Genomic DNA, 27,361 nt, shown 5'->3' with positions numbered 1-27,361 from the left:
AGCATCCCAATGGCGCGCCGTGCTAGGCGGAATTCGTTTTGTAGTATAATCATGGTTGACATTCTTTCCCAGGCCAATATGCAATTTCCTTCTCCATTGGTTGTTTTGATGGAACCGTGCGTCCACTTGAGGTGCTGTGACAAATTGTTGCAAGTGAGATGTTAGCTTAAACAATGCAAGTTAGGATACTCAACACCACTAGAAGCAAAGCCATTGCCAACTGAAAACCCGGAAAAAAGAGACGGACAAAAACTCCGCTTTGCTGACCGATGCTCAAAAGCAGATGCACTGACCCTCCCACTGGCTGTCCCCTCACTTTCCGAAGCTTGTCGTGCATGAGTAACCACACAACGTCACAGCCTCGGGTTCCAAGACGGAGCTCAAACCATCCCCGTCTCCTCGTCACCTAACTGGGCTTCAGCCACTGGGCTCGCAGCACAAGAAACACAGCGCCTCCCGCGTCGACGGAAATGTTTAGGTGCCGGTCAGCCCCTCCCCCACCCTTCCGCCCGTGCGGAACACTACGCTTTTGAAGGGAGGAGCAAAAGGGAGAGGGGTCTGATGATCGACCGCTTCCATCATCCGCCCTTAGTATCGCGTCGTCCACGAAGAAAACGTGATTTCAGTTTTAAAGAAGTTCGTTGTAATAAAACCCAGAGAGTCCCGTCCCGTAACACGTTCTTCTCTCATTGAAACGAGACAAACTCAACTGTGCCAGAGGTAACCCAAGGCAAACATGACCGTCAAGACCCCTCCCATCAAAGACCTCCTCGAGGTCACCGAGGATACCGCAAATGGCCTCACCTTCATGAAGAATGTGTCGATTCCCCTCAAGGACTCGCCGCTTCCCATCCGCGCAAACGTCTACCTCCCACTCACCGCGGACAAGGCGACCCGCTACCCCGTGCTAGTGACCTATGGGCCATACGGCAAGGACATTCCCTATGAGAAATTCTTCCCCAAGTCATTCAGCGAGGTGAGCCCGGAGCAAAGGTCCCAATACTCGGCCTGGGAAACCCCCGATCCCGTCTTCTGGACGAAGCAGGGCTACGCCATCGTCCGCGCCGACGAGCGCGGCCTAGGCCAGAGTCCCGGTCTGCTGGACACCATGAGCCGCGGCACGAGCGAGTGTTTCTTTGATGTTGTGGAGTGGGCAGCGGATCAGCAGTGGTCCAACGGCAAGGTCGGCCTCTTGGGCATTTCCTACTATGCTGGTACGTAGATTTCCTCTCCAAGTATGAATCTTCGAGGCAATTAGCTTACGCTGCATCCAGGTTCCCAATGGCGCGTCGCCGCTCGAAAACCCAAGGGCCTTGCCGCCATAATTCCTTGGGAAGGCATGTCGGACTACTACCGCGACCGCTGCCGCCACGGCGGAATCTACTCCAACAAGTTCATCGGCGTCTGGTGGAACCGTCAGGTCCTCGTCAACCAGTACGGGAGGAAAGACAGATCCCAGTTGCAATTCCCGCCCGACGGCCCTGGCGCGAGAGGCCAGGAGGACACCATCGAGGGCGATCTGCCGGATGACGTCCTCGTCGCGAACCGCCAGGACCAGACCAAAGACAACGAGGCCAACCGCTTCCGTGACGACGCTTACTACGCCAGCAAGGAGTACAACTTGTCAGACATCGAGGTCCCCGTGCTAAGCGTTGCCAACTGGGGCGGCATTCTTCTGCATCTGCGAGGTAACGTGCAGGGTTATCTCGGAGCCGGCTCTAAGCTCAAGTACCTCCGTTTCATCACGGGTCGCCACGACCTCCCCTTCTACTACCCCGAGGAGGTTGAGCTGCAAAAGAGTTTCCTGGACGCCTTCCTGAAGGGCGAAGACCGCGTTGGCTGGAGCACGCCTGGTAAGGTGCCTCCTGTAACGCTTACCTTGCGAAAGGGGAACGTCGGCTTTAATGATGCCGAGAAGGAGAAGGCGTACCCCAAGAGAGAGGAGACGGCCTGGCCCATCCCGCGCACCAAATACACAAACTTCTACCTGACGCCAGATCTCGGTCTGACGACCAGTGGGCCCAGCAGCGAGTCCAAGACGGTTTCTTACAAGGCTCTAGGCTCGTTGGAGAACCAGCAGGCTGTTTCCTTCACCACTGCGCCGTTCGAGGAGGAAACCGAGATAACTGGCCACGTCACCGCCCATCTCAACGTCTCAGTTACGCCCGATAATGCTGGCAATGCGACCGACATTGACCTGTTCTTGACTCTGCGGCACATTGACGCCAATGGGCAAGAAATATACTACACGGGTACGGCTGGCGATCCCGTGCCGCTGGTCAAGGGCTGGCTGAGAGTGAGCAACCGCAAGGTACACGATGAGGACCCCCGACACAAGTCCTGGCTGCCGCACAGAGAGTACCTCTCCACAGACGTCCAGCCAGTCAAGGCTGGTGAGGTCTACGGCGTGGACGTCGAGATCTGGCCGACGAACGTCGTTGTCGATAAGGGTAACAAGCTTGTTTTCGAAGTTAGCAGCGGCGACACACAGGGCAGTGGCATTTTCCAGCATTCCTCCGAAGTCGACAGGTAAGCTTCATTTCCTCAAGCACTCGTTTGACGACCATATGCTGACCACCACTATTAAGGCCTGCGTCCAAGTTTGCAGGACTGAACAACATCCATTTCGGGCAAGGCCTCGAGAATTATGTAACTTTGCCTGTGATTCCGCTGAATTGAGGAAGGCGAGAACCTCAGCCGAGTAATCGCTTGCAACGTATTTGACTCCATGCCGTGAACTTTGCCGAGGACGAAGCGTAGTTGAGCTCCAACGAGTCGATCCGAGCCTCCTACGTACCTAGGTGGGTGAGTAGGGGCCAGAATCCGGGGCCGGTGGGGGTGGGGGATGGAATGAGGGGGCTGAAGTCGGGGTAGACAACTAGCGAGCTCCTCCAGAGCTTCGCCATGAAAGTGTAAAAGCAACGTGGGCAGCTGCAACGCAGGCAAGCCAACTGTGTAATCCAGATCTTTCCCACAAGTGAACCCGTAAATCACAATTGTTGCCCACCATGAGCTTCTCCGAGCACTTCTCCATTGCCAACACTCCCTACGGGATTGCGAGCACTTCGAAGCATCCACAAAGCGTGGTCACGAGAGTCGAGGACTCTGTCGTCTTCCTCGCTGACTTGGACCTCGAGGCTTCCGAGCAGATCAAGTCCGCGTTATCTCAGGTGGGCCCTGTACCTCTTCGTCATTAGCGAGAAGATATTGACCGCCATGCAGCCAACGCTCAATGATCTGGCAGCCGTAAACAAGACCGAGCTCCAGCTCTTTCGAAAGAATATCCAGAAGCTTCTGTCCGACAAGCCCACACTATTGAAATATGGAGTCCCGGTCGACGAGGTTCAGTTGCACTTGCCGGTCAAGGTTGACGGATTTACCGACTACTCATGCTCTAAGGAACATATGTTGAATGCATCAGAGGCCGTCATGGGCCAAGCGTCCATGCCACCATCGGCGTCATATCAACCCGTCGGCTACAGCGGTCGGCCTTCTTCCATTGTTGTTACGGGAACGAAAATCACTCGACCGTATGGCCAATATCGAGACGGTGAGCAAATTGGTTTCGGTCCATCGCAAGCGCTCGACTACGAGCTGGAAGTGGCTTGCATCATTGGCAAGCCAACAAAGCTGGGAGACCGGGTATCAGTGTCAGACGCCGATGAGCATATATTTGGCCTCGTCCTGTTGAATGACTGGAGCGGTAGGTTTCGTCTCGTCTTTGCAGGCGACACAGGACTAATACAAGTAAGCTCGCGACATCCAGGGTTTCGAGATGAGCCCTCTGGGCCCGATGAATGGCAAGTCTTTCGGAACGTCGATTAGCCCCTGGGGTAAGTCAAATCTAGTAACGTATTCGTTTCGTTAATCAACCACTAATCGGGAGTATCGTGTAAGTGATCACACTCGAAGCGCTCGAACCGTTTGCGACTCAGCCACCGGCGAAGGACATACCCGCCCAACCATACCTGTTAGACAAGAAAGAGAAGCCGAGTTATAACATTGAACTGAAGGCCGAGGTATTGACGGGCGGCGAGGCCACGACGGTTTGCAAGGCTCAGCTCAGCTGGATGTACTGGACGTTCCGAGACCTGGTGGCTCAGCAGACAATCAACGGGTGCAATCTCAACACCGGCGACATATTGGCGACAGGAACGGTGTCGGGATCTGGCGACGACGAGCACGGATGTTTGCTCGAGATGACCAAGGGCGGCAAGGTTGGGTGGAAAACGACCAGTGGTCAAAACAGGACGTATTTGAAGGACGGCGACGGTGTGCGCATTAGCGGGTACGCAGGCAACGGTGTGGGACTTGGTGAATGCGTGGGATTCATCGATGCCGCTCGGCCGTTCTGAACCAGCTAAGAACTCGATTCGAGAAGCGGCAATAGTGGGAGTTCAAGGGGCTTAGGGATGTGTATGATGCAGGCAGGGCAGAGGGAGCTCTGAGTTGGCTTGGCTGGGTCTATAGCACCCTCGCCTCGAGGACTCTTCCCTGAAGTACCAGCCTCGTCTCGAATCCGAACGGGAAAAGTCCAGACACCGCTTACTCCGTTGGTGTGCATGTATCGAAGTGAAACTGCGGCAATGGGTAGGCGAATGTAGGGCGTAAAGGGTTCGGGAAGGTAAATTCCTAGCGTGTGCCTGCCGGATGATAGCAGAAAAGGAATAGAGCTGAGCGACTTGCAAGCTGCAGCTCGAACCAGGCCGTGGGCAGCAGAAGCAAAAGCAGCAGCGGCATTTGGACTCTCGTAAATTATCTCAGGGATGTCTTCTCTTGCCTCAGGTCCTCCCGTGTCGCTCCTCGGAGTTTTCAGAGCTTGAGGTTAGAGGCGGTTAGACTTCCCGCGTTAAGAGATTCCTTCGTAGATTTCTCTGGGCAAGCACGCAAGCTGGGCAGCTGGCAGAGAGCGCTCCAGACAGGCAAGTGTTACCCCATGGTGCCTTAATCAGGGTCGAATCCAGGGATACCTACTGACTTGGTTGCGGTGTCGGCAAGCTCGGAGCGGATCCGGGATCCACTTGTCCGAGGTTTATGCGCACGAATCGAGGGCGATCGGAAGAACGGACTCGTGGCAGCGCCGCACCCTGGACCTCGTCTTCTGTGCCAAATGTCCCGGTCGCGTCCGATATGAGGCGGGAGCGCAGCCCAGGTTGCAGAGCGCATGGCCAGGTTCAATGTCTAGATGCTCTTATGGCTGCTTTTTGCGCGAACCGCAGAAGCTCAGCTCTGCTAGGCACTCGCAGTTGGATAAATGCGCGCTCCTGGAGAGCCAGCACATGTTGTTCCTTGATGGCAACGCCATCACTCAGTCGATCATACTTATGGAAGAAAGCCACGAGGAGGAATCGGATAGGGATAAGAGGAAACAGGAAGAACGCAAGGAAGAGATGGGCAGAGTTTCGGGCTACAATTCTGCAGACACACGAACAACGGCAATGACGATGGGCATGGGTGAGGCGGTCAACGCCTCAAGGTCAGCGAGCTCCAAGCAAGCACGAGGACACTGCAGGAGGAGGAGGCGGCGGCGTGTGGTTGCGTGCACATGTGTCTGCATGTGTCTGCATGTGCATGTGGCAGTGGCACCTAGTGGGTTTTGCTCATCTCAGCCAAGTCTCCCAGCCCGTACAACCGTGGTCCCAGGGTCACAATCGGCGACAAAATTTCTTATCGCGCCCATTATCGGATGAGACTTGCAGGGGTGTGAGGCTTGGGCCAACAATCATCCGGTGCATGTTCCTGACTCCCGCGTGGGGCTAAGCAAAAACGAGCAACGAAAAAAATAAAAATTATTCTACTCTGACGCCAGATGGCTGACGATTCCGAAAAAACGGGCTTTTAGGTCCTTGGAATTGACTCAGGTCATCCATCCCGCTGTTTCTGGTACTGTCTCTCAGAGGAGTCCTGGCACGCACCGCGCACGCCTCGTCTCTGTCCTGACACCGTCTTAGTCTTTTCTATAATCTGAGACCTACTGAATCAAGTTTTCTCTGCATTCTCCTTGCCGCGTGCAACCAAGAGAGAAAGAGGCAAGAGGCAAGAGACCAAAAAAGTGTGACCGGCTGCAGTGAAGAAGCTTTCTCTGCGTGTATGACGAGCTTCCCCAGACCAGATCTCCCGTTTCCCAATTCTGCCCCAAACTCGCTCCTTTTTTCCCCTTCCCTCCCTCAGTCCCTCCCCTCTTCTTCGGGCCTCGTCTTTGTCTACCCCCTGTATTCCATACCGTAAAAAGAACGACCAAAAGACTGGAGAGACTAGGAATTACTCGCCGACTACCGCTCCAGGCCCACGTCGCCCACGTCGGCTAGGAGTCAATCTTATCGCGTCTGCACCAACCTCCGTGGCGCGATAGCACCCACTCAACCCACAACCCACACGAGGGCCACAGTCACCTCACCCTCACCGAGCGAGCATCTTTCTCCTCTTTTTGCAAAGGGACTCAGCAAGACAGAGAGCTCTCATACAATTCCTCTTGTTGCGCCCGCGCATCAATCACACCCAGCTTTCCTTGCTCTTAAGCTGAAATCGACCACCCGCCCATCATGAGCAAAGCAGCGGCTGTCAAGGAGGCCGTCAAGGAGAGCCTCCTTGGTGCTGAGGAACCCGTCCAGCTGTCGGCACAGACCAAGACGAGATTCGTCGCCAATGCTGCCAAGGATGAGACCACAGGAGAGCTCTTCATGGGCCTCGAGGAGTTCACCAAGGCCGTTGCGCCCGAGGATGAAGACTTCGTACGTCCGATTTTTCCTTTCTGTGTTGCGTCTCTATTCATGCTATTCCTAGCCCAGGAGGAGCACAAGCTAGCTCCGATGTCCTTCCAATGATTCACACGACCCGTTCCGACCGTTTTACTAACTCTGCAAATCCGCGCTGCTGCAGCACAAAATCAAGCGGGAACAGTATGGCATCCTGTTTGGCGTCGCCGACCGCAAAGGCGCCGGCAAGATTAGCCTCTCCGAGTGGGCCGCGTTCGAGAACCTGTTGATGAAGCCCGACGCCGAGTACGAGATCGCATTCCGCCTCTTCGACGTCGACAGGACTGGCAACGTCAAATATGAGGATTTCCGGAAGCTCTACGAACTTAACAAGGGTCCCGACAGCATCCCCTTCGACTGGGAGTGCGAGTGGGCCAAGCTGTACATTGGCAGCAAGAAGAAGCGCCACCACATGGACTACCCCCAATTCTCCCAGATGCTGCGCGGCCTGCAGGGCGAGCGCATCCGCCAGGCCTTCCAGCTCTTCGACAAGGACGGCGATGGCTTCATCGACCCGGAGGACTTTGAGCGCATCATCCTTGAGACCTCCAAGCACAAGCTCTCCGACCACCTGCTCGAGAACCTGTCGACCCTCTGCAACATCTCTCTCGGCAGCAAGGTGTCATACGCCAACGTGCGCGCATTCCAGAACATGATTAAGGAGATTGATCTGGTCGAGCTCATCGTGCGTCGAGCTTGTGCCAAGAGCCCCGACGGCAAGATCACCAGGACCGAGTTCCTCAACCAGGCCGCCAAGATCACTCGCTTCTCCCTCTTTACTCCCATGGAGGCCGACATTCTCTTCCACTTTGCCAGCCTCGATGAGCCTTCCGGTCGCCTTGGCCTGGGCGACTTTGCCAAGGTGCTCGACCCGTCGTGGAGAAACGCCGTCTACGACGCGGACGATATTGCCTCGCGGGCTTTGGCCAAGGGCGCCACGAAGTCCAAGGCTCTCCTCACCTCCATCCTCGAGTCGGCGTACAACTTTGGTCTGGGTAGTATGGCGGGTGCCTTTGGTGCGTTCATGGTGTACCCCATTGACCTCGTCAAGACGCGTTTGCAGAACCAGAGAAGCGCCAGGCCGGGAGAGAGGTTGTACAAGAATTCGATCGACTGCTTCCAGAAGGTGTGGAGGAACGAGGGTCCCCGAGGCCTGTACTCGGGTGTCGTGCCCCAGCTTATTGGCGTTGCCCCTGAGAAGGCCATCAAGCTGACTGTGAACGACATTGTGCGCGGATACTTTACCAACAAGGAGGGCAAGATCTGGTACGGCCATGAGATTCTTGCCGGTGGTGCGGCTGGCGGTTGCCAAGTTGTGAGTCTCCCCTTCCATCCAACAATGCACCCTGTATGACAGAGCACACAGATGCTAATATTGCGCCTCCCAGGTCTTCACCAATCCTCTCGAAATCGTCAAGATTCGTCTTCAAGTCCAGGGTGAGGTCGCAAAGACGGTGGACGGAGCTCCTAGAAGGTCAGCCATGTGGATTGTGCGCAACTTGGGTCTCGTTGGTCTCTACAAGGGTGCCTCTGCTTGCTTGTTGCGAGATGTCCCCTTCTCGGCCATCTACTTCCCCACGTACAGCCACTTGAAGAAGGACCTCTTTGGCGAATCCCCCACCAAGAAGCTCGGCGTTCTCCAGCTGCTGACTGCCGGCGCCATTGCCGGTATGCCCGCCGCCTATCTTACGACACCCTGCGATGTCATCAAGACCCGTCTCCAGGTCGAGGCCCGCAAGGGAGAGGCTACCTACACGGGTCTCCGCCACGCCGCAAAGACGATTTGGAAGGAGGAAGGCTTCCGCGCCTTCTTCAAGGGCGGCCCCGCAAGAATCTTCCGCTCCTCTCCCCAATTCGGTTTCACCCTCGCCGCCTACGAGGTTCTGCAGAACGTCATCCCTTACCCCGGCAGGCCCGAGAGCTCCAAGGTCCACACGGGCGTCGGCGACGCCATCTCGACCCTCAAGGAGAACCTCGACACCAGCCCCTTCGCTCGCAGCCGCAACGCCCTCAAGATTATCCTTGACATTGACGAGGACTTTGGCAAGGTCAAGGTCCCGAGCCAGGAGAGCTGGAAGAAGCTGCCTGCCTTCATGCAGACCAACGGAAGCAGCTCTTCGTGAACAGATCAAATTCGAAAGGTTGGATAAACCAATAGAATAACCAGAAGAAGCTTTGGTGTGCTCGACTGGGTTTAAACCAAGTGTTCAAAGTCACAATTCGCAAAAATCGCATATACGACCGGGGAATACAAAAGACGTAGAGCAACAAACCCAAGACAGAGATGGGGGAAAGATCTCTATAGTGGATCAAGAGAAAGTTGGGTGGCAGACATCTTTGCGAGCTGTAGACGGTAAGAGAGACTGCATATTCCCCCCGACGGCGTTCAGGGGTAGGCATACAAAGGGTCTTGAGGCATTTTTTTCTTCCTTTATCTCGCGTTTCTATATTTGCCTTCTCTTTGTCTTGTGGTATTATCTTTCTGGATTGAAAGGGAGATTGCCTTTGGGCATTTGCAAAATGGTTTGGCATAATCGCATCTCCCTCCTACGGGGCCGCTGCAAGACTTTACACATGTCATTGGTCGGAGGCAGAAATCCTAGACTCTGCTTCTCGAAAAGATGTGTTTAGACTATTTGTTTGTCTTAGATATGTATGGAGTAATCAAATGCCGTTCAAAGACCCGAGGCTTTGCCTGCGACTCTGTACAACTCCGTCAAACGTAACATATTGTTAAAGCTTTGACCAAGACACACGGGGCGAAAACGTGGCCGACACAAGGCACTCGGGCACCTCGATAGTCTCTAAACACCTATTCATATGTAAGAGATACCATACCGAAAGTCTAGTCTAGTCTAGTCTTTGATGTTCCTCATCATCTCCTCGGAGAAGCGAGTCCCTCTCGTCGGCTTTGCCGTCAGAACCGCGGTACAAGATATAGTGCTGCGTCATGAACACAACATCGTACACCATGGAGACGTTGCCCAGCGCAAACTTGACCGGGTTGCCCGTGATGCCGGACCAGTCGCGCTGCAAGTACGAGTCTATGGCCTGCTGGGACACAGACAACAGACCGCCGGAGAAGTCGAGCAGGATCTGCCAAATGGACCAGCCCTTGGTCGACTTGTTGCGGTAGTTGGTGATGACCTGCGGGGTGTACTTGATCAGGGTGATGACGAGCTTGACGTAAGAGACGGCGTAGACGACGTCAAGGGCGCACCAGCTTGTGCGCGGGTCGCCGTCGCCTGGGGCACCAGCAACGACGAAAGCGATGATGATGACGCCAACGACGCAGCCGAGGGCAATGCCCGAGATGAAGCGGCTCGGCTTCGTGCCGGGGGCCGGCGCGAATCCCCAGAGCTTGGGAACGTATTGGGAGGTGGTGATACAGGAGAGGAGGAGGGCGTGAGCGGCGAAGGTGATGTCGTTGAAGGCGACGGTCGGGGTCAGGCCGTGGTTGCGCGCGGCGTACTGGGAGCGGACGAGGGGGAGTAGTAGAAGGCGGCGTTGGAGACGAAGTAGGCGAGGAAACCTGTGGTCGCATGGTTCGTTAGCAATTGCGCATTTCTTGTGAAAGGGACACAGGTCTTACCCAGGCAGTTGATCAGAGGAAAGTCAACGGTTGTACCGGCCGTGGTTTTTCTGTGGAAGTTGAGGAGAGGCTGCGGGTAGAAGGACCCAGACCAGCAAAGGAAGTAGATCCAGCCGAAGACGGCGGACAGAAAGGGGAGGAGTTCAAACGCCATGGCTGTGAAGCTCTCGAGATGGAATCGTCCAGGCGTCGCAGATCTCGGGTGGGCGTGCGCTTGTTTTTACACCGCTGGCTCCTGTCCCTCTCACCAAAAACCTTCGGCCAGCCAGCCAACCTATGGGATTCCTAAATTGTGCGAATCGGGGGCTTTTCTGCACGGGTGCTTGTGATAAGGATGCAGGACGGGAAGGTCGCAAAAGTATCAAATGAGATGGATGCTCACGCGATTGCGACATGGAGGACAATTGCGGCCAGATGCGGGTTAGTGCCATCGCTGCGCTACGTTGGCACGGTCCCGGCCAACGCCGAAGTCATCGGCCCCACCCAGAGCGACACTGAGGACTTGGGCCGCGCCAAAAGCAGCGGCTGGCCGTGACCAGGAGGTCGGTAGCAATGTTGCCGTGATAGGCGGGCCAGGGTCCAACCGCCTAGGCAAGCTCATTCCAGTCCACCCTGTGACCCACTGAGGGGCGCCTGATTGAAGGGTCCCCGTGGTGGATTTGGGCTCGGTGTTGTCACCGTGGGGTGCGATGTCGCCATTGCGGTGCCCTAGCGGTGACGGCGACGGTGTGAATTCGAGTTCCTCCCCTGGATCAACTTGGGACTGCATGAGTTGTTGATTCAGACGGATAACAGGCTTGAAACTATGCCTTGGAAAGCTCCTGAGCGATCGGCTGCTATTAAAAGCAATGCCGAAGTGTCGGGATTGTATGGTTGTCACTAGAATTGCTTCGTCAATAGGGGCTTTGGGACGGCTCGCGATGTCGGCCGACCTGAACACGCGCATTAAGATTCACGCAATCGGACTCGGCCGTCGTGTCTCAGCAAGCGAAGTCCTCTCGCCGCCTCCGGTGTCGTAGCGCATTACGTCCTCGAGCCAGCGAACGTACCCCTCAAACCCCGTGATGCTCCCATAGACCTTGACGTCCCTGACACCGCGGACGCCCTCGAAAACCTGCAGCGCGCCGTGGTCGGCTCCTTGAAACATAGCCTGCCACACCTCGACGACGAGCTCGTCGACGCCGCTGAAGGCCGCAGCGGCGGCGCTGGCATCAAAGGCCGGGTCGCAGTCGAGCCGCACGCGGATGTGGAAGCGGCGGATTTGCGGAAGCACCGAGCGCTCTCGTACCGGGGGGTACCACAGCCGCAGCCTTGGGAAGGAGGCGAGCAGCGTCGCGTGCGCCAGAAACATGTTCTTGGAATATAGGACGGGTGTGCCCTCGGCGTGGGTCTGCCGGCTCGCAGTGAGGATGGCTGGGTGTATCCGTGCCGCGGGTCGGTTCGGGTTGAGTTTGTCGATAGGAGGGTGTAGGAGGAGATGGGCATAGATGTCGAGCCGGATCTCGAGCGGGAGATCTAGGAAGTGACATTTTGAGGAAGACATTGTGGTAACCCGGAGCTTTTCGCAATAGACAGGGCGATGAGGTATCGTGCAACAGCCTGGGTGCATGAGTGAGTAGTCAAATCTTAGGGAAGATTGGGTAGATGAATGTTTATTGTCCGACGAACAAACCTCAGTCCTCGACAGACACTGATCGGTGGTGTATACCCCTGTACTGGCGCTTTTACCGTATCAGATCACTAGTCGCCTCCAATGCCACTACGCTCCAAAGACCGGACCAAAAGGCAAGCCACGCCGACCTGGTAGGTACTTACCGCTTCTTTCCAAAACTCATAATTGTTTAACATTGAGTACTACTCTAGATGATGACGCAACAAAAAGCACAGGGTTGTCACAAACCCCGTCAGCTCATCCATTCTCCCTTCTCTTCTCCAACTTCTGAATAGCCTCAGTTCACATAGTGTTATCTTCGTTAGTTATTGCCTTTACTTCTATTCTGAAAGGGGGAAATGACAAGAGAGGAAACGTAGAGAAACCGCTACTTTTTAGGAATGTGACTCAAGCATCTTGGAATAGACTTTGGCTTAAACGCAGAATGAACCACCTTTCCTATCGCTGGCAAGCATTTGCTAAATTCCTTGAACTTCTTAGATGTGCAAAGTGCCTGAATGAAAGGAGGACGGGCATTCTCAGGTATCATACATGGACAGGATGGCCATCTCCAAATGACCGAAGAGAACCATCAAATCTCATGTACAATCAATTAAATGTGGCAAAGAGCAGTCTCACCATTGTAATAGGACGGCAAAGTATGTATCGCTTTTCAGCTGAAAGGAGTTTGACAGACGGATGGCGTGCTTGACTGTCCACTAGGATTTGAACCGGGTCGAGGGGAACCACAAAGTTAGTATAGACGAACTTGTGGAGAGGACCTGGCAAAGCCCCATCTGGTCTGGGAAAAGGACCTAGGCGAGCTGCAGTGTGCCATCAAATCAGATTTCGTGAACATCATTCTGGGTCGCCAGTTCTGTACGGGTTATAAAGTCGGTTCAGTTAGAGAGCCTGACACCATGACAGTGTGATATGGCAGTTCAGATCACGCATCGCTGTCATGTCCCAATGTCTTTGATATCTGGCTATTCTCTACTTTTTCTATTCTGTATCCCGGCCTGCTCTTATTTTACAAGAAACGCCCGCTTATATGCACCTGCCAATTCTAGTATACAGTTGGACTCAACGCAAACCGAATGTATGCAATTTGCGCCCTCTCAGATTGACAACAATCCCGGATTCCTACCAAGAAAACAAAAATACCGAGACTCTTTTTATGTGTGCCGCTCGCTAGGACATTGTTAACTCAGGAAAGTATCTTGACAGCTTATTGGGATGTCCAAATTCTGTTCTGTTCTGAGTTTGGTCATCGGGAAGCAGTGACTCAGTGTCACTGTCGACATTAGGGGAAACCTGCTCTGGCGCAGTCCGTTTCACCTTGATATTGCCCTGCACCGGAGGCCGTGGTGTGTTGATTTGCGCGCTCGAGGTAGTCTTGATTGATCTCGAGTCTGCTGGCGTAGACACCTCGTGAAGCTGGCTGGGCGGCCGTGATTTGCCAGTGAAACCAGGCTCCGGTGTGTGTGTGCGAGAGACGCCGAAAGGAATGGTTGGGCCAAGGTTCTTTTTCGTAGTCTCAGGGCTAGGCAGCGGCGTTGCCGCCGGACTAAGCAGCGATGAAATTTTCTCATTCGCCATCAGCCCCTTCGTCTGAACGAAGGCGCTGGATCTGGCGTGGTACGGGCTTCGATCGAAGTACTTATCAATGATCGGATGAACCATAACAGTTTGGTTGTGGATTGTCAGAATCGAGTTCGTGGGGACATTCACCCAATTTTCTATGGGAGGGTTAGCACGTGCTCGTAGTATGTGCCACTTGACATCTCCCAAAACGTACCTCTTTCAAAAGTCAGCGGTTCGCTCGCAACCAGAACAATATCAGCGCCTTTATCTTGACGTTCCATTTGGTAGTTTCGGTCGCTGGCAGCCGATGTCCTCGTTCCCCACTCAGTTCCAGATGAGTAGTACAGGCTTGCCGCTTCATCCGTAGCACTGCTGATGTACCGTGTGCAGATAACACTTTTCCCGTCCGTAACGGCGAAGTTGAGCAAGCTTCGGGTATCAACGTTCTCCGACTGGATCGTGCTCTCCGGGATACCGTCAATCAGCTCGTTGATGGTGGCAATAGTCTTAAGCATAGCCTTTCTCAGCACCGTAGGACCAAATCCGTTGGCGGGCTGTGAGCTGGGGTCAAAACCCATCCTTTGAAGGGTGTCGAGGAACAGGGCAAACGCCCATTCACTGTCTGTTCCACCCTGAACTCCCAGGTACCACTTGTCGGCCAACCTTTCTCCTAGCCTCCTCTTGATGTATTTCCAACCTCCCAGACCTCCATTGTGCATCCACATCAAACTGCCGTGGCAAAACGGATGGCAGTTGTCTTCGCTCAGCGATCCCTCGGTCGTGGCTCGGACATGGGCGAAAATGAGTTGTGAGGCAGTCTTGGAGGCGATTCGCTGGAGGTTGGTGCAGTTCCACGCGGGAATTGTCGATGTAAAGAGGCAAGGAGCGTGGCCCAACTTGGGATCGGTATAGAAGCCGATTCCGAAGCCATCGGCGTTGTTCTGGCCTCGTCGGGTGTCCTATTCGACCAGCCAAAATTTGTCAGTAAGGTGTGTTAGATGCCAAGGACAGGTTTAGGAGACATACCAATCTGAGCCTGGAATCGAACGATTGCTTCAAGATGGAGTGAGTCGGGTCAAGGATGAGCTTTGAGAGAAGGATCTCGTCACTTCCCCGGTAGACCTTGACGCAGTCAGCATCTGTTTGAGTGTGTCCAGCGACGCGAAACCTACCAAGAACCGGCACATGTTGGTTGTGTTACGGCCGGCAACTTCGTGGGGAAGGAGTGGACAGAAAGGGAGAGAAGCGGGACAGACGCTGCAAGAGCGGTGCGAGTTGGGTCGACAACAGGTGACTCTATTTGTATACCACCGGCAAGAGATAGATGGGACGAAGAAGCATTCCGCGGGATACGGATTTGCGAATAGGAGCTGGAGGAAGGTGTCGGCCAGATATTGTATGTTTGACGAGCTATGGCGCGATCAGAAACCCCAGGGCGGTGGCGCAAGTTGATAGGGATATTGATTGATAGAGCACGGAGTACCGAGTAAGGTCAGTTGGGACACCGGTGGTGAAAGATACGGGGGCTGATTCTGGGCGCGCGGCAGCTGATAGTCCGTGCTGGCAGGAAAAAGGAACGGTAAAATGGATGTACGCGGAATGGGCGATTGCGCCTTCGGACTGAGCTCTGAGTAACTGACAACTGAGAGAGTGCCCCAAGGTGGCTTGGTCGTTTCTGGGTCTCGAAGATGGGGAAGCAGAGAGTTGCAGTGAGTCATTTGATATTGGTATGGATACGCACAGCTGGACGGCTGCTGGGATGTTCAATCTCTCAAAAGGTCGGGTGCGACTGGTGATGTGGTGCAGCGCCATCGGAGCACTTATCAAGTTACTGAGAGTATGACGAGGGCGATAAGCATTTAGCAATTATATGATAGAGAAGCATGCTAGCTCATTCTAGTATGCAGTAAGCCAAATTCTGGGGAGCAGCTGCAGACCCGCTGGTGGCTAATTCCTCCCCCCCTTGGGCCCCCCTGAGGCGACTCGGAGACCGGCAGGCGATTGCATTACAGTGTCGAGAGAGCCACTGAGCTGAAGCCTAAGGTTACAGACGCCTCTCGCCTGGTGGAGAGGCATCAAGTGGCAGGTAACAAAGTACCTTTTTTGGAGAAAGTACGTCAATATTGTCCCCACTACTGCAAATGGGGTCTTCATGCAACCCGCGAGAACCCGCTTGCTTTCTCTGCTCTGGCTGGTCCATCCACGCCACTCCTGTTCGCGACATTTCCATCCCAACGGATTTTGATGTCCACGTCTTCCCGGCGGACCAGAAGCGCTGGAGACAAGAACAAGAACAAGAACAGCAACAACAACAACAACAACAACAACAACAACAACAACAACAACGACGAGAACAACAGCATTTGACGTACTCGATAATTCAAATCTGGCTTCATCGCTTGCTTTCAAATCTCGCATGTAAACGAACCATCACCGCTTCTCATTGAACGCGTCCCGTGCTTCGCCGGCAGCATGAGCGGACGTCTCCTGGCCGCTGGGCTTTCGCCCTTGGCGCGACGCGCTCCAGTCCAAGCCGTACGACACTTCCATCGATTTCCCGCAGGCGGTCTTCAGCGAGCTGATGCAGCCGTTCGGGCCACCCAGCGCCGTATGTGGTTTCCTGGTAATGCCTTCCACAACGCTGTCATCGTGCGGAATGCATCTTTCGCCCGCTTTCTGCCAAAGTTGGTCGTCAAGTTTGCCAGGATCCCCGCCATGTTTGGCGGCCTAGCTGTAGGAACACTCGCCTGGATTCAGTATCAAGCCAACCGTACGTCTATCCCTCCCGAGTCCCCAGCAGCTTACCACTGACAATATCATCTACAGAGATCACCAATAATGCTTGGGACATGGTTACCAAGACGGCAGATGGCGTTTCGGAGACCGCATCGAGCTTCTTCGGAGGGGCGAAGGGCATTGTAGACCAAACCATGCGCGGATGGGAAAACACGAAAGAACAAATCGAGACGCCCGAATGGCTGCAGAAAGTCTTGCGTATCCACGAGGATATTGGAACCGGCGGAGGCGGGTCTGGGGCCCTGGAGGGGAGCAGCCTAAACAGAGCAAAGCGGGTGCGGCCGTTGTAGCGGGCGGTTCAGCTGCAGCATATGGTTACGATCAATCTTCGGAGGACGACCCGCGAGACCCCGACGAGGTGGCCAACGATGACCAAATGATGGTCCTGACAAAGAAGATGATCGAGATTCGGAGTATGCTGCAGCAGGTCGGACAATCGAGCACTCTGACACTCCCTTCGATTGTCGTGATTGGATCTCAATCTTCGGGAAAGAGCTCTGTCCTCGAGGCGCTTGTGGGCCATGAGTTCTTACCCAAAGGAACTAACATGGTCACTCGCCGGCCGATAGAGTTGACACTCGTCAACACTCCTGAATCAGATACTGAGTACGGCGAATTCCCTGACTTGGGTCTCCGACGCATTACCGACTTTTCATCTATTCAGAGGACATTAACTGAGCTCAACTTGGCAGTCCCTGATACACAATGCGTATCGGACGACCCTATCCACCTCACCATCTACTCACCCAACGTCCCGGATCTGTCTCTCATCGATCTTCCCGGATATATCCAAGTGGTAGGACAAGGCCAGCCGCTTGAGCTGAAGCAGAAGATCTCCGAGCTCTGCGATAAGTACATACAGCCTCCCAACGTTATTTTGGCCATCTCCGCCGCCGACGTGGACCTGGCAAACTCCACTGCCCTGCGTGCAAGCCGCCGCGTGGATCCCAGAGGTGAACGAACCATTGGGGTAGTGACCAAAATGGACTTGGTGGATGCTCCTCGCGGTGCAGCCATCTTGAGCGATAAGCAATACCCTCTCAGGCTCGGCTACGTGGGCGTTGTATCCAAGGTTCCGCAAACTGGTGGTTTGTTCAAGCGGTCTGGTAGCGTCATGTCTGCGATTGCAAAAAACGAGAACACATTCTTCTCGGCACACCCACTCGAATTTGGCGAGGGTGCAGGCGTCAACGTAGGGACGATTAATCTGCGTAAGAAGCTTATGACCGTTCTCGAACAAACAATGTCTGCCAGCTTGGCAACCACCAGCGACGCCATCAGGCAAGAGCTCGAGGAGGCGACTTATGAGTTCAAGGTCCAGTACAATGACCGCCCCCTGTCTGCTGAGTCCTACTTGGCGGAAAGCCTGGATGGCTTCAAGCACTCGTTCAAGCAGTTCACTGAGGAGTTTGGGCGCCCCCAGATGCACCAGCTTCTCAAGCAAGAGCTGGACCAGAAAGTTCTCGACCTACTGGCAGCCCGGTACTGGAACAAGCCCGTTCAAGACTTGTCCCCTGCCAGGCCTGAGCCAGACAGCTTGGCGGACCTTCCCAAGGCCGATCCCAACTCTCTGTACTGGCACCGCCAACTCGACGCCTCAACCTCTTCGTTGACGAAGCTTGGTGTTGGCAGACTGGCCACGACTGTCGTTGCTTCCGCCATCCAGGCACACATCGACAAGCTGATCAAGCACTCGACGTTCAGCAGCCACCCGTTCGCTCGGGAAGCGATTAATGAAGCCGCCTCAACGATCTTGAACGAACGATTCTATAGCACAAGCGACCAGGTTGAAAATTGCATCAAGCCTTACAAGTTCGAAATTGACATTGACGAGAGGGAATGGACTCAAGGCCGCGATCACTCGGCTGTTGTCCTAAAGAAGGAGCTTCAGGACTGTGAAGGTGCGCTCAAGGGTATCGAAGATACTGTTGGCGGTCGCAGGAAGTTGAGAGAGGTGATGAACTTTGTTGACCGCGCTCGCAAGGGAGAGGTTGTGGTTGAGGGAGAAAGCCGAAGTGGTGCTGGAGGGTTCAGTGCCTCCCTCCTCAAAAGAGGTAAGTTGAAACAATTGCGCTTATCCATGATAGTTACTAATGGTTCTCAGGACGCGAGGCTGTCTTCCTTCGAGACCGCGCCGACATTATCAAGATGCGCCTGATGGCAGTCAAGTCGAAGCAATGTGCCAATCTCAAGAATAAATACTACTGCCCCGAGGTCTTCCTCGATGCGGCAGCCACAAAGCTTGCCTCGACAGCTGTTCTTTTCCTTAACGTGGAGCTCCTTTCGGAGTTTTACTACAACTTCCCGCGTGAGCTTGACCTCCGCCTCGGAAGACATCTCTCCGATGAAGACATTGAGAGGTTTGCCAAGGAAGACCCCAAGATCAGAAGACATTTGGAGGTCATCCGTCGCAAGGAGCTGCTCGAGTTGGTCCTCGAGAAGATGGAGAGCCTGAGACAGCTCGAGGGCCGCGAGCGGGAGCGATTGAAAGGCGGCAACAGCAGGCCCGCCAAGGATGACAAGCAGCGCGGACGCTGGGGACTCTTCTAAAAGGACGAAGCAGTTGTGCTGCGAAACACCCGAAGATTGCCTTTCTGCCTTGGGGACCTGTAACGCGTTTATGACTTGGGTGTACAAGGAGTTGTGGGTTTGAAAGATGAATATTCTGCTTATTGGCCTTGGCCTGGCCCTCGTCACATGGACGTTATAGAGCAGGCCACAGTCTATTTACAAGTTTTCTACGGTATTTTTTGTACAAAGTGGTATATAACACGGAAGGATACCCTCCTCGACTCGGCCTGTTGAAAGAATAGACTTTTTTCTCCCTCTTCGCCTCTCTTGAAACCCCATTTCCATTTGCAGTTAGCCAGACGGTGACTCTGATGCCAGCACGCTGGCGTGATGCCCATTCCAGAAACAGTAGCGCCAACCCTCATGCCCGCAGAATCATATTTGCCCAATTTTTTGTCAAAATGTCGCATCCACGCTCGTTTGTAACGTGACTTCCCATCTAAGGCTCGTACCGCGGCCATAACCCTCGCCTAGTCTGTTCTGGATGAGGGTAGATATCCGACTTCGCAGCTTGCTGATAGCACCCTCGTCGCAGCCTTTGGCTACGGAGATCTTGAGGTTAGCCATGCACAGGCCGTAGTGGACCTGCCAGAACTGCGCGTCCTCGATTCGTGCGACGCCCGGCTCGGCTTCGATATCCCGCATCACAGATGACACGCCCTCATTGCCCCCAATGCCGCCGTACGACATGAGCAACATCATGGCCTGGGCCATGGCCAACTTGGCGCCAAAGAGGAACATCGAAGCGGCGATCGCAGCGCAGAGCGTGCGGTCGAGCCAGATATAGCTCTTAATGGACAGAAGCGGCAGCAGGAGCAGTAGACTCGAAAAGAAAACGGTCAGAAAGTGGAAAATGTTGGAGAAGTGGGTGGGCAGCTTGGCCAACCATGATACACGCATGATTCTGGCGATGCGCGCGTGATTTTTAAGGCCGTATGCCGAAACGGCTGTGCTGGTGATGGCGGCGAAGGCGGCCCAGTCCACCTCGCCTGCCGAAACGCGCTCGTGGATATGTTCATGGTGCGGCTCATGGCCACCCTTGGTCTCCAACCAGTGCTTGAGGTTATGTGACACGAGATCGAAACCGCCGAAGAGGAGGAAGATGGACATGGCAAAGCCGGCGAGAACCTCGGCTCTCTCAAGACCAAAGGGATGCCGGATACTGCTGCGGCGCCAGACCTCGAAGTTGCCGAGAACATCGACAGCGACACAGACGGCAGCACTACCAGCGTCAAAAAAGACGAGGTGGGACAATGCCATCATGGCGAGGGAGCCCTCCGAGATAAAGAAGAGCCATGACGCAACGGTCAAATGGCACAGACTCCAGTAGAGCCTGACGCGCTGGTCGCGGGACATGCTCTTCCATGCTTCTCGGACCGTGGGCACAGGAAGAGAGGCAGGGAGGACCGGCGGCGGTCGCTGAGGGGGCTCCTGGAAGATCTGATGTTGTGTCGAAATGGAACTATGCTTGTATCGATGGCCGCGACGCTGGCCAATGTTCTGCGAGGCGCCATTGTCAGCGGTCAATTGGTGAGTAGCGGAGAACGAGGACGCGCGCATCATCATTTCACGATGTTATCTCTAGACTTACCGACTTGACAGGCGAGGTCGAGATGACCTGCGTCTGGAAGTTGAACGGGCCTGGGACGGTCGAGCCACCAGCAGAGGGAGGGTCGTCTTCGGCCATGGCTGGCGTTGCTGTGTCTGGCCGAAGCAAACCAGGTTTCAGGTCAGCGGGAGCGAGAAGTCCAGGGCTGCCTAGGGGTGTCGATGCTACTCGGGGGGAGTAGGGGGTGCTACGGTCGTGGCTGTGATCCTCGTGGCTGTCGCCGTCGTCGATGTTAATAGATGGGAAGGCGAGTTGAGGAGGGGGACAGTCGACATGGGTTGTTGATGTTGATGCGTTATCGTCTTTGCCGTAACCGCTTTCGGGGCTCGGTGGGGTGAAGGTTGCAGCAGGTCTTCTTGGTCTTGGAGGGGTGGAGGATGAAGATAGGCCCGGTGCAGTAGGGCTGGAATCCATGGAACCTCTTTTTATTTCTTCCCAGCAACCAGTGGCATTCCCCAAGGAGTGACAGTCAAGAGCCGTGTCTGCGACGGTGTCAATAGCGATGTTGTCCGACAATGGCCGGGCCGGCATTCATAATGCGTACGCGCAAGAGAGGCTCAAGGCGGTAGGGAATTGGCTCCTGTGAGTCCGCGTACGAATCCTGTGGTATGGTTTGCAAGACAAAAACACTGGGATAAGATAGGACGAAATGTGCAATACCTAATTGGCAAGTGCTTCTTTGGAGGTTGGAATTCAAGACTGCCTTAGATTCGGGGGGGGGGAAGTTCCAGCCAAAGACGGGACGGAGATCTGTCTCCGTCTCCAGGTTCCATCCCCCACACAATCAGTCCTGCTTAGTTGCATGTGAATGCTAGCAATATGCTTCTATGCCCGACACGTGTCTTTCGCAGGTGCAATTCTAAGGGGCTCTAGCACCCACTTTCCGTACCTAGTGACTGCTCTGCTCCGTAGCGGAAACGACATTGACTTTACTGCGCATTGGGCGGACCACGTTACGATGCAGGGTCCTACTTCTTTTACCTATTTGCAGTTAGTCCCCCTCGACTTCGACCCCGTTACCCAAGTTTGACCTGCAGCTAGTTTTTTGACTGGCGAGTTTTCCAGTTGTATGGTTGTCGCCTTCAACCATTTTCATCTTTACTTTGTTTATTGTTTTACCTATTTCTGCTTGTCCAAGGCGGCGATGTTGAGAGAAGCCCCTTGCAGTGGACATCTCGAACACGGTCCCAAGTCTCTGACCTGAACTGAAGGCTCCCCACCCCACCCATCCCTACCGACTCGATCCACCCTCCAACGGGACCAACCCGCTGCGATAAGGGATTATCGCAGTTCGAACACAAACGCAATGGACCGCACCACCACCACCACTGGCGGCGATGACGCTGCCTTCGAAAGTCTCGCGGACTTGACGAACACAGCCTCGCCGAAATCGATCTCGGAGCACGAGCGCCATATTCTCAATAACCACCAGCAACCGGTGCTGCCGCCGGTTCCCCACCGACGCACCTCGTCTGGCGCAAACTTCTTCTCCAAGTTCCCCTTCATGCGCTCCCTTTCCGATGGGAAACAACAGCAGCAGCAGCATCATCATCAGTATCAAGAAGGTGACGAAGACGCATCCCGCTCTCCGCCGACATCCATGTCGACCATCACCCAGCAGCAGCAGCAGCAGCAGCAGCAGCAGCAAAAGTCGCGACGGAGAAAGGGCTCCCTTAGGAAGGTAGCCTTGCTGGGGAGGGGCGCGCAAAGGGAGCGCAGGGAAGCGAAGCAGCTCACCATTGACACATCACATAGCGTCTCTCGCGACATGGACAGCGGCGCGTCCCGATCGCACGCGACTCTCGAGCAGGACCCTCTCGGACTAAACATCTCGGACCTGACGCCGCGTCCTTCGATGGATGGGTACGCGAGCAGGTCGAGCGTCGCGGAGTCCTCTCTGCTGCCGTCGACGAGTCCTCCGCGACCCAACGATACGGAATCCGGCATCACGAGTCCCACGATATCCTACACCTCTACGACGGACGAGGATGATGTATTGCACATCCCAAACCATATCCCCTCCCCGTTACGGCCAGACCTATCGCTGTCGTCAGGCTCCGATTCGTACTTTGGGAACCGTTCAAGGCGCCGGTCTATACTACAAGCCAAGTCACCGCTCTCGTATAGCGGGCTCTCTACAACGCCATTACCGCCCAATGACGCGGAATGGGATTACTCGGAAACGGAGTGGTGGGGCTGGGTTGTCCTGATCGTTACGTGGATTGTGTTCGTCGTCGGCATGGGCTCGGTCCTGGGAATCTGGAGCTGGGCCTGGGACGTCGGGACGACGCCGTATGCTCCCCCGGAGCTCGAGGACGACCCGACGCTGCCCATCGTGGGCTACTATCCGGCCCTCATCATTCTCACTTGTATCATGGCTTGGGTGTGGGTTGTCGTGGCATGGGTGGGCATGAAGTACTTTCGCCATGCTAAGATCAGTGGGGAGTGAAGAAGGCTTGGCTTGCTGGGTGGCCGCTTTGTTTACGATACTCGACTGGCGTATGTCCAGGGCAGGCATGCCTCAATGCGGCTGTCCATATCGGAACGGCGCTGTTACGATCAAGTGTTTTATTTTTTATTTATTTTTTTGGGGCGGGGGGGGGAGGCGTTGGCTAGAGCGGATATTGAGCCCAAAAGCAAGCAAGCGTGTTTGGCTTTGCTTGTGCTTGACAGGCGTATGGGAAAAGCTGGTGTTGTGGGCACTCGGCAACAGAGATCCTGTCATTTCCAACGAAACTCTTCAACGGTTTTGATCAAGCGCGTGGTTTATCACCCGCAGTGATCGGCTCTCGACGTCCTACTGTAGTGATTTCTGAGGACAGCCCTGCGAGACCACGGCAGATCCAGAATCGATGGAACGCGGCGCCCAGCAACCTGGGAGTTGGCATACACTACCACCGCGACAGCCAGTAGACCACGACTGACGCTGCTCCCCAGTGACCTTGTTAAGTTGTGTTGCAACAGTTTGGACATGCGCAGACGGAATTGCGGTCAGACAGCGGGGGCGACCATCAATCGACACGTTTACACGTCCGCGTTGCTGGCAAGGCGAAGCCGGGGCTGGAAGAAGCGAAGTTGGAAGAGAGGGCGTGATCCACCGTCTGCGCGTAATCACCAAGGGGAGAGGAAACCCGGGCTGGGTCCTTGCGACTTTGCCGGGTTCCCTTTTTTTTTCCTTTTCCTCTGTTGTTCTCCCTTTTTGTGCTCACCTTTTGGGCGGAGAAACAAGGGTCCACGGACCGCAACTTTGCAGGATCTCGGTGGTGGGGGTTGACGTGGTTGGTTGGGGAGGGAAGGCCGCAGGACAGTTGGCTACGTAGAGTACGCCGGACGTAGTGGTACAGTCGAGCTGCCCGTGGCATACGTAGAGCTAGATTGTTGTCGTGATCTGTTCTGGCGTATGCAACAACACAGACCCCCCCAGGTCATGTCGAGGTTGGGTTGGGGTTGGGTTATTGGCGCTTGCTCAGGGCTTACACTATCTCACCTGTGCGATGCCAACCCAGTCCTGAAAAGACAGTAATTGACACCAAAAAAACCCCCGACTTGCTGTTTTCTGCCTGCCTACAGTCCAACTCACGAGACGGCATGTGACGGCAGAGGATCTTCATAGGCTAGAAGACGAAAGGGGAGGGGGAAAGGGTCGTAGACCTGGTGAGTCCCTGTTGAGACATATCATCTGAAACAATCATGTTGGTGGCACAGCACAGGAAACGCAACAGTCTCGTCCCAGTCGTGCCCAAAAGTGACAGCCGACGACCGTAGCAGGCTCTTGGGGAGGCCAAGTTGGATCGACAAAAAGGCGAGACATTTTCGACTGGAGCATGGTGGTCCTTTGCGATGAGTGTGGAGTGTCTGGGCGGACCGCGTGCATGGTCTGGTGTACACTACAGTTAGTAGTGGCTGGTGCCAACCGAGTGGTCTGGTGCGTTGGCACGATAAGCACATTGCGACTGGCTGCGAGATGGGTTCAACTCAAGTAAGCCAGTGTCAGACGCATCACGATGCACCTGGATGGTCAACCTCAGGGGAAATGAGGAGAGAGAGTCAGTGGGCAGTCACGGACACGGCAAGCCCCTTCCTGCCGGGGAGGGGGTCCCCCTTCCGTTCCTTGAGTTGGTCGAGGGCACGAGCTGGCGTACAGCGGCCGGATAAGAAAAAGAAGAAGAAGGGAAAGGATTGAGGGGAGGAGTTCAGGCCTCGGACCCTTGAGAGATTTGGAGAGGTGTGAATGGAGTCTTGGCGGTGGTGGTGGCACCCGATCCAGGCCCACTGAGTGGAGGGTCAAGTGGGAAGGGGAACGGGCTCTGCAGGTCGATTTAAGCGCTGTTGAGAATTGAGATGGCAGAGGCGGCAAGGAAAAGAGAGAGAAAGGGCGGCGGGCCCGCACGGCCAATCAGCAGGATCCCAGCCCCCGTTGCAAGTCACCTCACTTTAGATAGTACCTTGCCATGAGGAGACAGGATGCTCGTGCGCCATTTGCATCGCTGGATGGCTTGTGTATATTGCGTGAATCGAGGGGGTGGGGTACGTGGATTGGTTGGCTGGATTCGGCGGCAAGCGTTGGGCTCACCAAAGCAGCGCTTCGTTGCCTACCTATGGAGCTTTCCCAGTGGACTTGTCAACCGCTCGAACAGTGTTGGAACTCGTGGCAAATGGGCGACAAAGGGCAAAGCAAAAACAAAGAATGTCGACAGAGAGAAAGGATTCTGCATTGCATGGAGGAGCCCAGCGGCAGCGGCAACGGCAGCGGCAAAGCGCCTAACGTGCCCCAATCGCAAGCATCGAAGGCATGCAAGCAAGACGCAGAAAAAGCCGACAGTGTCTTGGTGGATAACTGCCGCCACCACTGCCAATGCCAATGCCAATGCACTTGAACATACGAGAAGTGTTGCTGCCCATGTCCGGGCCGTACTGCACTGCATTACGTTGCGCATGCTTGGTCGGTTGCGTCGCGCTCGCATTCGACGTTGCATGTCGTTAGCTCCGGTCGAGCCCAGCCCATTTTTGGCAGATGGTTCGGAGATGTTCCGCCAAGGAGACCAGGACTGATGTGGTCCAAGGTGTCCAAGACGGCACAGGTGGGGAACATGGATTTGGGGCTCGAAGGGTCGGAGCCTTGTGATCGTCGCTTGCCTGTCCATTCAGAAGGATTCTCGGACGGTTTTGTCTGCAAATAACAAAACACCCTGCAGGCTGATGATTGTTCAGATGTGTGCGCGCCTTGTCGGCTGAAGAGAAGCAGCAGAACACAACAGCCAGGAATGGGCACCTACCGCTTCTACTGTACGAGGTAACGTACCTGTATGCACGCCACCTAGGCAGGTGGGTAGAAAGCGGAAGGAAGGAATTGAGCTGGAACAAATGAATGGGCGGGGCGGGTCCGGCGGGTATTACCATCTCTCCCCTGTCCACGTCGTAAAAGGTCCTGCCTGTCTCCGCGCTAATGTGAGATTGAGATTGAGATTGCTACATGGTCGTGTCTGTGCCCGTGCGGTGCGGTCCTTCCTCCGCCACAGCATGACCTCACAGCTCCCTCGGGGAACAGCAGAGGCCCAGTACCGGCAAAGCAAAACATGAGCGCCAACGAGGCCCCGGAGGCAGAGACAGGCGGCGCCCATTACGAAAACGGCGCTCTGTGGAATGCGCAAGAGAGACCGTTGGATCTGGGACAAGTGCCGTTTGCTGACGATTGCTAAAGACACTGAAGCACCATTCCATCCGGCTTCCACCGAAGCATTCCAGTTGGACTCCGCAAGCGCCACGGACACGGGAACAGGAGAGGGAGACGCCGACGCCAACGCAAGGGATACAGAAATGCAAATGACATTCGCTCGGTTCTTGCTCCGCTTCCCAAAGCATGGCATGCCTACCCTGATGGTTACGATTATTGTGAAGATAACGATGATGTTGATGTTGAAGATGGTGGTGATGATGACAATCCGGCGGTGCAGGGGAGAAAGAAAAGAGTCCCGTTCAACAAAATAATAGCATACAACTAGTACCTACTACGTAGAGAGCACCAAGGTGTGCTGTGTTGGTACTGGTAGTGGCACAGAACCCCCTCCTGTGTTAAGGAAGTCTTGGAGACGGGAGCATCCTTGCATCCCGCCGATGAGGTGCAAATTGTTGTCGGACCACCACCACGAGACCCCGGGGGGCCGCTGTCCCTTCCTGTGCCAAATGGGAGATGCTGGGTGGTAAAGGGCTGCTTGCCTTACAGAATACATGCTTTGGCAAGTTGCTGGTCGGTACATGGCCCGTCAGTCCATTAAACTAAAGACAAGGATAGCGTAGGCTGCCAACATCCAACCGGACCAGCAACAAGTGGTAACGAACGGTCGTCGCATGTCAGCCCGTCGTCTTCCTCACGACCGAGCCCCTACTGTATCTTTATAGGCTCTCCGGCCCCCCCTTTAGCACTCCACAACTCAAACTCTGAGCAAGTCACTGCAAGGCTTACGGCCCTGACGTAAAGCTGCCGGGCTAGCGACCGCATGGCTCGGAAGTTTGTTGGCCTGCCTGAGGTGCCACAAGCCTCTGGCGACGGGTCAGCTTGGTCTTAGCAAGGGCACGGGATCTCTGGACGACACATGCAATACACGGCCATTCATGCAGCTGCGCGCAAGCTCGCTTTACCCAAGGCCGGCCGCCAATCTCGCATCTTTCCGGATTGACCACTTGGATCCCTATGCTTATTGATCTTCGATGGCTGTTCCAAGAATTCCGCCAGTTGTTTTGAATTGAGCGGGTGCGGCCGTGACTTGGTCTTTCCTCTGTCAAGCCTCTCAATGCAGGTAGCG

General features: G+C 55.0%; 10 protein-coding genes across 10 annotated transcripts; 7 read left to right on the top strand and 3 right to left on the bottom strand.

Annotated features, from left to right (window-relative positions):
• Positions 1–736: 736 nt before the first annotated feature.
• On the top strand, positions 737–2,533 carry ColSpa_10459 (putative serine esterase; the record flags this gene model as incomplete). The annotated part of the gene is made up of 2 exons (XM_049276671.1): positions 737–1,214; positions 1,275–2,533. The coding sequence occupies 2 exons, from the start codon at positions 737–739 to the stop codon at positions 2,531–2,533; spliced, it is 1,737 nt and encodes a 578-aa protein (XP_049132628.1).
• Positions 2,534–3,008: 475 nt separating this feature from the next.
• On the top strand, positions 3,009–4,355 carry ColSpa_10458 (fumarylacetoacetase; the record flags this gene model as incomplete). The annotated part of the gene is given in 4 exon segments (XM_049276670.1): positions 3,009–3,154; positions 3,171–3,703; positions 3,753–3,833; positions 3,898–4,355. The coding sequence occupies 4 exon segments, from the start codon at positions 3,009–3,011 to the stop codon at positions 4,353–4,355; spliced, it is 1,218 nt and encodes a 405-aa protein (XP_049132627.1).
• Positions 4,356–6,542: 2,187 nt separating this feature from the next.
• ColSpa_10457 (calcium-binding mitochondrial carrier protein Aralar1) lies at positions 6,543–8,878 on the top strand (the record flags this gene model as incomplete). Its single annotated transcript, XM_049276669.1, has 3 exons — positions 6,543–6,731; positions 6,880–8,070; positions 8,144–8,878. 3 exons carry the CDS (start codon positions 6,543–6,545, stop codon positions 8,876–8,878), a joined length of 2,115 nt encoding a protein of 704 aa, XP_049132626.1.
• A 1,803-nt stretch (positions 8,879–10,681) lies between these two features.
• Positions 10,682–10,882, top strand: ColSpa_10456 (uncharacterized protein; the record flags this gene model as incomplete). The annotated part of the gene is made up of 1 exon (XM_049276668.1): positions 10,682–10,882. One exon carries the CDS (start codon positions 10,682–10,684, stop codon positions 10,880–10,882), a length of 201 nt encoding a protein of 66 aa, XP_049132625.1.
• A 417-nt stretch (positions 10,883–11,299) lies between these two features.
• ColSpa_10455 (uncharacterized protein) lies at positions 11,300–11,890 on the bottom strand (the record flags this gene model as incomplete). The annotated part of the gene is made up of 1 exon (XM_049276667.1): positions 11,300–11,890. One exon carries the CDS (start codon positions 11,888–11,890, stop codon positions 11,300–11,302), a length of 591 nt encoding a protein of 196 aa, XP_049132624.1.
• A 1,299-nt stretch (positions 11,891–13,189) lies between these two features.
• On the bottom strand, positions 13,190–14,769 carry ColSpa_10454 (putative glutamine amidotransferase DUG3; the record flags this gene model as incomplete). Its single annotated transcript, XM_049276666.1, has 4 exons — positions 13,190–13,737; positions 13,797–14,541; positions 14,609–14,704; positions 14,755–14,769. 4 exons carry the CDS (start codon positions 14,767–14,769, stop codon positions 13,190–13,192), a joined length of 1,404 nt encoding a protein of 467 aa, XP_049132623.1.
• Positions 14,770–16,054: 1,285 nt separating this feature from the next.
• Positions 16,055–16,668, top strand: ColSpa_10453 (uncharacterized protein; the record flags this gene model as incomplete). The annotated part of the gene is made up of 2 exons (XM_049276665.1): positions 16,055–16,352; positions 16,409–16,668. The coding sequence occupies 2 exons, from the start codon at positions 16,055–16,057 to the stop codon at positions 16,666–16,668; spliced, it is 558 nt and encodes a 185-aa protein (XP_049132622.1).
• An 89-nt stretch (positions 16,669–16,757) lies between these two features.
• On the top strand, positions 16,758–18,928 carry ColSpa_10452 (protein msp1, mitochondrial; the record flags this gene model as incomplete). The annotated part of the gene is made up of 2 exons (XM_049276664.1): positions 16,758–18,432; positions 18,483–18,928. The coding sequence occupies 2 exons, from the start codon at positions 16,758–16,760 to the stop codon at positions 18,926–18,928; spliced, it is 2,121 nt and encodes a 706-aa protein (XP_049132621.1).
• A 417-nt stretch (positions 18,929–19,345) lies between these two features.
• ColSpa_10451 (putative zinc-finger protein) lies at positions 19,346–20,636 on the bottom strand (the record flags this gene model as incomplete). The annotated part of the gene is made up of 2 exons (XM_049276663.1): positions 19,346–20,449; positions 20,541–20,636. The coding sequence occupies 2 exons, from the start codon at positions 20,634–20,636 to the stop codon at positions 19,346–19,348; spliced, it is 1,200 nt and encodes a 399-aa protein (XP_049132620.1).
• A 1,228-nt stretch (positions 20,637–21,864) lies between these two features.
• ColSpa_10450 (uncharacterized protein) lies at positions 21,865–23,007 on the top strand (the record flags this gene model as incomplete). Its single annotated transcript, XM_049276662.1, has 1 exon — positions 21,865–23,007. One exon carries the CDS (start codon positions 21,865–21,867, stop codon positions 23,005–23,007), a length of 1,143 nt encoding a protein of 380 aa, XP_049132619.1.
• Between the last annotated feature and the right edge of the window lie 4,354 nt (positions 23,008–27,361).

This window comes from Colletotrichum spaethianum (genome assembly GCF_022836535.1).
Source record: "Colletotrichum spaethianum MAFF 239500 DNA, contig35, whole genome shotgun sequence".
Classification (NCBI taxonomy): Eukaryota; Fungi; Ascomycota; class Sordariomycetes; order Glomerellales; family Glomerellaceae; genus Colletotrichum; species Colletotrichum spaethianum.
The sequence above is the reverse complement of the archived record's forward strand: the minus strand, read 5'-3'. Positions and strand labels throughout refer to the sequence as shown.